The sequence below is a fragment of the Acomys minous genome (genome assembly GCF_964271855.1).
Source record: "Acomys minous genome assembly, chromosome: 13".
Taxonomy (NCBI): Eukaryota; Metazoa; Chordata; class Mammalia; order Rodentia; family Muridae; genus Acomys; species Acomys minous.
In genome coordinates, this window is record NC_140495.1 from 72,753,445 (window position 1) to 72,763,558 (window position 10,114).

Sequence of the window (10,114 nt, forward strand, 5' to 3'; positions counted from 1 at the left end):
GGTGAGCAGCTGGATACTGGCAGATGCTAAACAAGGACCTCTCCCTTTGTTCATCGGGGAATCATCCCTTGGGCATGAAATATTAGCAAGGAGCTAATTTAAAAGCATTATTCTCTGAGTATGTGCCACTCTATGTAAATAAACTAAATATAGCAGGCGCATAAAGATATCAAATGCTTTTGCATGGTTGTACATGGATTTTTAGAGTTAGCTTCATTTTTATTGACAAAGCCAAACACTAACAATATTTTAACCTTGATTTTAGAAAGCTTGCATCAAAGGCACGCCTTTAAAAATGGAGAACACGTAAATTGTGTTTGGCGAAAAATATTTAAGATAACAGTTTGGGTGGTGGGCCAAGTAATCCAGTCTAAGCCAGTTTCAAATGTCACTGAGTGGATTATTAGGCCTCCAGGGCAGTGATTTGATTTCACTTACACTTGCTCTTGCCGGCTCAGCTGCTGTCCTGTAATCCCTCTTCTGGCCTGAGACTTCCAATTCACCAGGGCTTAGCTCCCAAAGTGTCCTCCAGTGTGGAAATGAATAGAGCTTCTGCTTCTTTGTTCAGTCGCCCTTCGCATGGAGACTTGTGAGTGACGTCTTCAGATAGTTTCACACTTGTGCATAAGGTTCATGTGACAGCCAGAGAAGATGCTGTCTTTGTTTTTAAAAAAGTTTATATTAGTTATGCTTTTCGTTACTGTGTCCTGGGCAGGATAGGGCAGAAGGGCTTCTTTCTGTCCTTAGGGTTAAGAAGGGATGCCTTCCCTCTTAGTGGAGAACTGTGGCGGATGGTCACATTGTGTCCACACTCAGGAAGCAGATAATGCTCTCTCCTGATTCCCTTCTTATTCAGGTCCTGCCCAGGGCTTGGTGGTGGCCCATGTGGTTAGTCCCTCCTCCTCTCTGAAAACTCCTATCCTATAGCCAAGCCAGTTGGCCTTGAGGATTAACCATTGCAATTTGAGACAATTTTTCCTAAGTTCCAGCCTATTGCTCCCCTCAGCATTCAACCTGAACATTTTCAAAGGCCTTTTACTTCTTAGCAGTGTGTCTTGTTTCTGAAGTGTTCACATTTGAATTTTGCCTAGCCTATTTTGTCTCAACTCAACGTACAGAAAAATAATGAGCATATGCAAACTAGTGATGACACTAATGCCAGAGGGATCCTTTTTCACTGCGGGACGTCTGCAGAGGACGTTCAGAATAGTTGTTTAATTCGCAGCCATTTTGCAGCTCTTGTGAATTGTCTTACCATGAATTTCATTGTATCAGCTGTCACTCAGCCTAGGGTTTTAGATATACTTCACTTCGTCTGCATAGTGATATGGGAAGAAAGGATAGAAACCATTTTAAACCATACACAGGCTCCATGGTTCACATAACAAAGGGGCTAAATGGTAGATCCTTGTGTAACTCCCAGGCTATGTGACCTAGCCTCTTATTCATTGCACCGGGCATTTTATTTATGCTCCATTTTGAAGATGTACTCAAGGATGTCATTTTGCCACCCTTAGACTCTTGTGAGGTCGTCCCCCTCCCTCCCTGAGAGTTTTTCTGTATAACCCTGGCTGTCCTAGACTCACCTTGTAGACCAGACTGGCCTTGAAATCATAGAGATCCACCTGTTTCTGTGAGTGTTGAAATTAAAAACGTGAGCCACCATGCCCAGCCAAATCTTAATTTAAGAAAATTAGAAAATGTTCTGTTTAGCAGTCTAAATCTTTGTAAGGCCAGCCAACCCCATCCTAAGTTCTACTTTACTTCATCATACTGAATAAGATGGCAGGTGACACTCTGTGAATGCTTTCCAGTAGTCAGACTTGATGAAAGTAGCAAACTGACTGGCCATATTACTGTGAATTTCTCTGGAATGATTCTGTAATTGAAGTGAGAGTAAGAGGTGGTAAGAGCACAGGATGAAGTAATTTCCAATCCAGGTGACTCCACTGGTGCACTGACTCCCATCACTAGTTTAAAATCATGCTCTTGAGTGCTACAGGTAGGAGAGCAACGAAGCACGTAGAGCCAGGTGTGGCGCACATCTGTAATCTCAGCACTCACAAGTCTGAGGTAGAAGGGTCATGAGATCAGCCTGGACTACATAGGAAGACCTTGTCTCAAAAGCAAGCAATAGGAACAGTTCCCACAAAAATAGGAATAATATGAGGGAGCCTGGGCAGTCAGTTGATGGACATTTCACTGGTAACCCTCACGGGGTCGGGGGAGGATGCAAGAGGTTGGGTCCATGCTAAGTGCATATTTCCACGCCAAAGATTGGTATTGAGCAGCTCATAAACACAAGTTAGAATATAGTAGAAAGGGTCAAAGTAAATGAGATGTGGGTAAATATTTGCATAACATATCTAAGCAGGTTTTGTGTTCTCATAAAATATAATCTAATTTCTACTTTTTCAGAGACTGTGTGTCAGCCATAAAATTAAAAAAGAATATTTTAGACACCTTATATAATAATAAACTAGACAGCAAAACTCCCTGCTTAATTTTTTTTTGAAGAGTGCCTCTTAACCATTATTAGAGCTGAGTAGATAGCTCATAAAGTAAAAATTAAAGGTATATTTTCTTATTCAGCAGTAGGATATGATATCTCCTCGTTGCACATAGGATATGTGGTCCTTGTCCATTTCAGATAGAAGTATGCAGAAGTCATACTGTCTTTCTTAATAGATAGAAAAGAAGTTGCTTTGTAAGTCAGTTTTGTTGTGGAGAATAAAGGCCCCCTGAAGTGCCAAAGGTTGTTAAACCCTGTGAGCAGCAGCAAACACAGTGTTTCACACAGTTGTGTCCTGCCGTGCTGCAGCGGCCTTTCTGAATAGCTTGAAATATTTTCTCAGACTTCACTTAGGACATATGCATTTGGGTCTTGTAACTCCATGGGAATGATGAATGTAATGCACTTGTATAGTGTGAGTGTAAAATCCACCACAGCTATCAAGTAACCAGACTCCTTTCGCTTTGACTTACATTTTATTTTAAGGAGAAATATAAATAAATTGGTTTTCATTGAAGTTATAATGCTGTCTGAATTTCCAACAGCGGCCATCTCTTTAGACAATGATGCTGGCATTTCTTCAGAACAACCACTGTTTTCTCAGTGGAACGCTCTCCCAGGGGGATGGGAACACAGTAAAATCCTATCAAGTGTGGTTGTCTGAGAGTTGGTCTCCTTACAAAGTGCAGTATCTACTGACGTACTTGATCACTCTTTCTTCCATTTTCTTGATGGGATTCCATGTTGTTCTTATTTTTCTATTTCAAATTGAGTTGGCCAATAAAATTTTTACTTTTAGGATCAAAATTATAATATTGACATTCATTTATGTGTGTGTGTGTGTGTGTGTGTGTGTGTGTGTGTGTGTGTGTGTGTGTGTGTTGTAATAGCTGGCAATTTAACATTGGCTGCGATTGCGAGCAGGCATGGGGGAGGACACAGACCTAGCTCTGCCATTCACAGTCTGGTTTTAACCTGTAGTTTTGATTAGCAGCCCTTTAGATTCAAAATGAGACATTGGTTTATGAAAGTGACAACTTGAACATAATCATGTATTTGCTTTTCCAGATCAATGTACTGTTACCCGAACTTACTTATTCCTCCACAAGTTCTGGTTCTTCAGTGCTGCGTATTATTTCGGTAACTGGGCCTTTCTTGTGGTAAGTATAGTAGCCAAGCACGACTCGGCCTTCCTTTATCCCGTTTAGCATATAAGTGTGTATGTGTGTCTCAGGAGTCTGGTTGAATCTCATCTCTGCCATTGGGAGGTTTTTAAAGGTGTAATTTATATGTATGTGAGTGAATGCCACGTGTGTGCAGGTACCATGGAGCCCAGAAGGCGGTCAGGACTCCAGGCGCTGGCATTATGGGAGGGATGGGTTCTGGAAAGGAAACTAAGGCCCCTACAAGAACAACTCTTAGCCAGCGAACCATCACTCCAACTCCAGCAACTTAGTTTACAGCGCATTGCTTAATGTTTAGATTTTAATACCACCGCATATTTGAATTCACAGGTGTTCTTGATTGGGTTAATTGTATCTTGCTGTAAAGGGAAGAAATCAGTCATTGAAGGAGTGGACGAAGATTCAGACATAAGTGATGACGAGCCATGTGCCTGCTCTGTGTGAACGGCCCTCAGTGCTAAGAGCTTATGAAACTGCCTGGATATCTGTGTGCATTTTCAAAGTCTTAAAGTAACATTAGGATGAACTGTCTAAGCTTTCATCAAAAATGAGAGCATGTCCATTAAAAAGAATTCTATTTTTTATGTTTTCTGAAGTAACATTATTGTATCATAGATTAACACTTAAAATTGCTATAATAATACTGTGTAAATATGGAATTGCCAGATTTGTGAGGGAATGTTTGTGGAAATTTTCTTTGTTGTATAATAGTGTTAAATTTATTAAAATCTTGCAAAATTTACATTCCCTTTGTTGCTTTTTAAAAACATAAGAAGTCACTTGTCTTGTGCCTTAGGGACTCTGGAATAATGTGAAACTTTTAACTACCGTCCTCTGATTGGCTAAGCAGTGTTGCCGTAGTGCTCGTATCGGATAAGCGCAACTGTCATGGGCAGATGTTATCACGTTTGTCCATAGAATTATTAGTCTAACTCAAGTAAAGTTCATGAAAAATTGTTAAACTGCCGAAACCCATGGTATTCTAAGATGTGTTCCAGATTTCATTGTTCAAATATTAACCCATTGTGCGTGTTGCTACCTCTGCAAGAATATTTAAGGCACATCTATTGATGTAGATGTTATTTGTTTCATAGAAGACTTTGAAATTTATATTATCATAAATGGAAATACCAAGAATAATGAATGCTGAAACTTGAATTTGTGAAGCATTGTAACCTATATGACATCATACTCAGCTATTTTTTTTTTCATTTAAAGTCTGGAAACCTGTAAAAGAAAATGAAAGATGTGACCTAACAGAATGCTCTCAATGTGTTCTCAATGGTGGAGAAGAAAGTCTAATTTGCTAATGTCAACAAGAGCTCATTAAACAGTATTTACCATTATGCTTGAAGTAATGTAACTTTTTGCTTCTGGGGAAGGCTTTTGCAGGGCAGGGGAGGGAGGGTAGTAAGCGACAGGGTTCTTCCTCTGTGTAACAGCTCCTGCTGTCCTGGAACTCACTTTGTAGACCAGGCTGGCCTCAAATTCATAGAAATCTACTTGCCTTTGCCTCCCAAGTGCTGGGACTAAAAGCTTGAGCCACTGTGGTGGGCCTTGGCCGTGAACACTGAAGAGGTAACCCCTGTCTGCAGCTGTATCTTCTGCCCTGTTTCCGACAACACTTTCCGTTCTGATTGCCTTTCCACCTCACCTGATAAGCATCCAGAGCCTCTGTGTTGGGGCCACCTCTGTTCCCACCCTTATATTACTCACTAGGGCGCCAAACTCTCCTGCTCCTGGTGTTTGTTTTTGGGTGGAAAGTCCCTCGACCTCATCCGTATTATTCTTCCTATGAGTCTGAACTCTCACTTGCCTGTTAAGTTCCTTTAGTGTTTCGGTTGCAACAGGTTGGATTGAATGTCATTATTGACACATTAAGCCCCCCTTTGTTGGTTTTTATTTTCTTTGTTCTGGCAAAGGGCCTGATCTGTCAATATTGGGCTCCTTGATTACCCCAACCAAAACCCAGGAAAGTATTATTTAACAGGCTCACCATAAAGATGTGTTGGCTTTTACCGCCATCTTTCTTTACTCTGTCTGCTCTTCTCTCTTCTCAGGGCCATTTATTGTGCTACGGTTGAATTGTGTCCTTCAAAAATTCACAAATTAAAGTCCTCCCTCACCCCAGTTCCTTAGGATATGACTAGGTAAAATTAGGCAGTTGACTGGGCCCCTCCTGGAGACATCTGGCATGTGCAGGTACCGTGAGGAGGCTGCCATGAAAGGACACGGGAGAAGGCAGCAATCTACAATCTGAGGAAAGCCACCCCAAGAGAAGCCAGCTCTGCTAGCACCTTGCTCTTTCACTTCCGGCTTCCATATCTGTCAGAAAATACATTTTCATTTCACAAGCCACAGAGTCTATGGTGTCCGTCACTCAGCTGAGGCACACTAACACACCCTGGTTCCTCCACTTCCTCTCTGGGAGTCCTGACTCCTCTCAGCCTTTTCTTGACATTTCAGATAAAAATGGAATTAGCTCATTGCTTTGCTATGAAAAGCTTTCACTTATTTTACAATGAAACGTATAAAGCCCTGCATGATATTTAAGGCTTTCCTGGTGTTTGTATTTGTTTCCAGACCTCTTTGCCATTCCCACATCATGTATATGAGTGACTGCTCAGAGCCATACCCTGTTAACTGCTTCTTCTGCTTGTGATGACAAGGCAGCCTTTCCTTTGCCTCCTGGGAAAATTCTTATGTTCCTTGGGCTTAGTGTTACATCCCTCCTCTACAGCCCAAGAAGGTGAGAGGCTGTCTCTTCTGTGTCCCTGTGGACCTGTACAGGGCCGCATATTGTGACTAACAGATTCCATGTCCACCTTCACACTGCAAAGCTTTTCTAAATTTGTTCTGGGGACCCAGATCAACTCCTTATATATGGAGAGTACATGTTTGATAGGTGAATTTGCTCATTTGAAGCTGTAAACGTGTCTAATTGGTTAAGCATACATAAAGTAATCTTTTATCAAAATGTCAGAAGGCACATACATCTCTTTTGAGGTTTTTGTTTTTGCTTTTTGTTTTGTTTTTTGCTATTTAGTAAGTTTAGAAATATCCTAATTACACTATATATTTATCATAGGATTTTTTTGTTAGAGCAACTTCCTAGCTTGCCCTGTTACTCATTTTATTATTTAAGCAACAAAATTTGTTTATTTTGCTCCTCTCTCATCCTGTGTGTTTAGAAGTCTACTTTATTCTAATGCTACTTTGTCCTTTTCCTGGTGCAATGGAATGCACTGGACGTTCTATTTTCGTAAAGCTGATTTCTAAGTGTTATAACTTTCACTAATGAACAGCATATTTCCTTTGAAGTCCTCAAGGGACTGCCTAAATTAGAGATCCTCTAGAGCAGTGACGTTTCAAAACACCAAGGGCCCTCATGCTCCACACAAACTTCAAAGTGATTAACTTATTTAGCCATGTAGCAGAGAAATGAGAAACCTGCAGCCAGCATCTAGCAAGCTCAATGCTGCTGTACTGAAAGAAGTAAAACTTTTTACTGTATAGAAAAAGAAAACCAGTTGGGAGCTCCAGGGGAAAAAAAGTAATATAAGTGTTTTCAGGAGCCTGCAAGATGGCACAGCAGGTAGATTGCACACAGGCCTTTGCACCTGAGTTTAATCCCAGGATCCCAAGGTGGCCTGGAAAAACAGGCACCCAAGACTTGTCCCCTGACTGCCACATGCCTGCACACACATAGCTTAAACTAATACAGTATTCTCTAATGTATTAGTGAGGTCCTCTGATTGTTACGTATTTAGAGTAATGTACTGACTTAGAAGCAATCTATAAATATAGCAGTGTTGTCTATAGCCCTGAAAGTTTGTGCCAGTCTTGGTCACTTTGTCATCTTTCCATTGCTATGACAAAAATCCTGGAGTAAAAACATTGGAGAGCAGGGACTGACTCTGATATGAACTCTGGTGCCCCTGTATGACCACTTCCCCTTGGTGGGGAGGCCTGGTGGCACTCAGAGGAAGGGGAAGCAGGCTACCAGGATGAGACCTGATAGGCTGTCATCATATGGTAGGGGAGGAGGTCTTCTGTCACAGGCCTAGGGGAGGGGAATAGGATGGAGGAGGGAGAGAGGGGGGAATGGTAAGAGGGAATAACTGAGATGTAATTCTGAATAGATTATTTAAATTTAAAAAATTTAAGGAGATATTTATTTTGGTTCGCAATTCCAAAGGTTTCAGTCCATGTTCCACTTGCTCTGCAACATTTTGGTAGGACCAAATGGCATGATGGGGAGCAGACAGTGGGTAAAGTGCCTTGTGGTAGTGAGAGTGAAGGGCCGGAATCCCAATGTTCTGTTTCAACCCACACCAAGTGACCTGAAGTCGTTCCCCTAGGTCTCCTCTTCTGAGGGTTTCACCGTCACTTAATGGTGCCACAGCCTAGCAACCAGAATTTGGGAGTATACTTAAGATTTGAACCATAACAACCAGGTAATATGACAGTTGATGAGAGAGGGGGGGGCAGGGAGGGAGGGAGGGGGAGAGAGGTGGGGGGGGGGAGGAGAGAGGAGAGACTTTACAGGAAATGATGCAAAAATCTTCCTATCACAGAGTATGCTCGTTAATTTTTGTCAACTTGACACTAACTAGGATCAATTGGAAACAGAAAATGTCTCCATCTGATTGGCCTGTAAGCATGCCTGTGGAACAACTTCTTGATTAATGATTAATGTGGGAGGGTCTGGCCCACAATAGGTGGTGTCTGGGCAAGTGGTCCTGGGTTGTATAAGAAAGCAAGCTGCCCATCGCTGTGGCGCACGCCTTTAATCCCAGCACTTGGGAGGCAGAGGCAGGCAGATCATTGAGTTCGAGGCCTGCCTGGCCCACAAAGCGAGTCCAGGACAGCCAAGGCTACACAGAGAAACCCTGTCTCGAAAAACAAAAAACAAAAACAAAAAGCAACAACAACAAAAGCAAGCCAAGAGCATGCAAACCATGAAGCAAGCCAGTAAGCAGCATCCTCCGTAATTCTGCTTCAGCGCCTGCCTCCAGGCCCCTACTTCAGATCGCACCCCCTTTTCCCCTCCCCCTCCCCGCACCCCTCTTCCCCCTCCCCTTCCCCCCCCCCCCGACTTCCTTCAGTGAGGGACTGTTGACAGGAAATGTAAGTGAGATAAATAATTTCCCCCGAGCTGCTTTTGATCCCTGTGTTCATCTCAACTATGGAAACCAAACTAGAGGGGAGAATGGCCCCCAGAGAATAGAATATTGCTGTAAGAGACATGACCATGTTGTTTTGCTGAAAATTGTGGAAATTTTTAGAACCTTAGGTTGGAAGAGCCATTGAGTGTTCAGCAAATATACCCTTTGCTTGGTTTGGGGTGATGCTTTATCATTGCGGCATAGGAGAAAGCTGGGAGAGAAGGGAGAGAGAGATCAAAAGATTCTGCCTCTAGGTGAGGGACCATTTATACCATTTACAAATATATGGGGATGAGGATTGTTTGAGCTTATAGGTATTTAGAAAACAGCAAATATAAGGACACTTTTCCTTCTTTTTTGGGGGTGGTGGTGTTAACAATCTGTAGACCTTGTTATTGCCTTATTAATGGGAACAGGTAAAATGATATAGGCTCATTTATTTGATTTTTCAAGTATTTCCTCATTTGTTGAATACTTCAATATTTGCCAGAGATCTTTAAATACCCAGGCCAGTATCCTTTTGAAAGACAACTTGAATATTTACTATGTGTTTGGGTAGGCAATATGGGTCCAGGAAAACATAAGAGGAATTTGTTAATTAAAACACATTGGCATTTATCTTCCCTTAAAAATGAGCAATCTGAGGAAAAGGACAATACGAAAGGCAGGTAAGATGGAATCCAGCTCCAGTGAAGTCACCCAGTATGAGCTAGTGGGTCAAACCAGCTTTGTATTCTGTCTTCCACTGCTTCTGAAATCTACCCCCATTACGTTGTTTTCATTTATTCCTTATTTAGCGTATCGTGTAGGCAAATAAATCATCCACTTATAATTATTGTTTTGTGTATTAAACATTTTGGAATGGAAAAGAGGATTTAATATGAAAACATGAATATCAATTTTTGTATTTCTCTATAAGGTTATACCAAATAGTGATTTTTATTTCTTATGTGGCAGTAATCTATTATTCAATTTCCTTAGTCATTTGAGTAACATTTTAAAAATTCCTCTTTCATACAATACATTCCAACCGCAGTTTCTACTGCCCCCACTCCTCCCAGTACCCACACACACACCTCCTCTCTCCCCCAGATCCACTGTTCCTCCATTTCCTTTCAGAAAAAAACCAGGCCTCCCAGGGATATCAACCAGACTAGCCTAACAACATACAATAAATCTAGGCACAAACCCTCACATCAAAGCTGGGCAACGCAACTCAGTAGGAGGAAAAGGGTTTCAAGAATGGGTGA

At 41.7% G+C, this 10,114-nt stretch overlaps 1 protein-coding gene across 1 annotated transcript in view; it reads left to right on the top strand.

Annotated features, from left to right (window-relative positions):
* LMBRD1 (LMBR1 domain containing 1) overlaps positions 1 to 5,042 on the top strand; it is a 90,328-nt gene extending 85,286 nt beyond the window's left edge. Inside the window, exons 15-16 of the mRNA XM_084753664.1 lie at positions 3,581 to 3,672; positions 4,027 to 5,042. Coding sequence (XP_084609790.1) covers positions 3,581 to 3,672; positions 4,027 to 4,140 — 206 coding nt within the window. The 3' untranslated portion in view covers positions 4,141 to 5,042. The remainder of the gene's footprint in view (positions 1 to 3,580; positions 3,673 to 4,026) is intronic.
* The last annotated feature ends 5,072 nt before the right edge of the window (positions 5,043 to 10,114 follow it).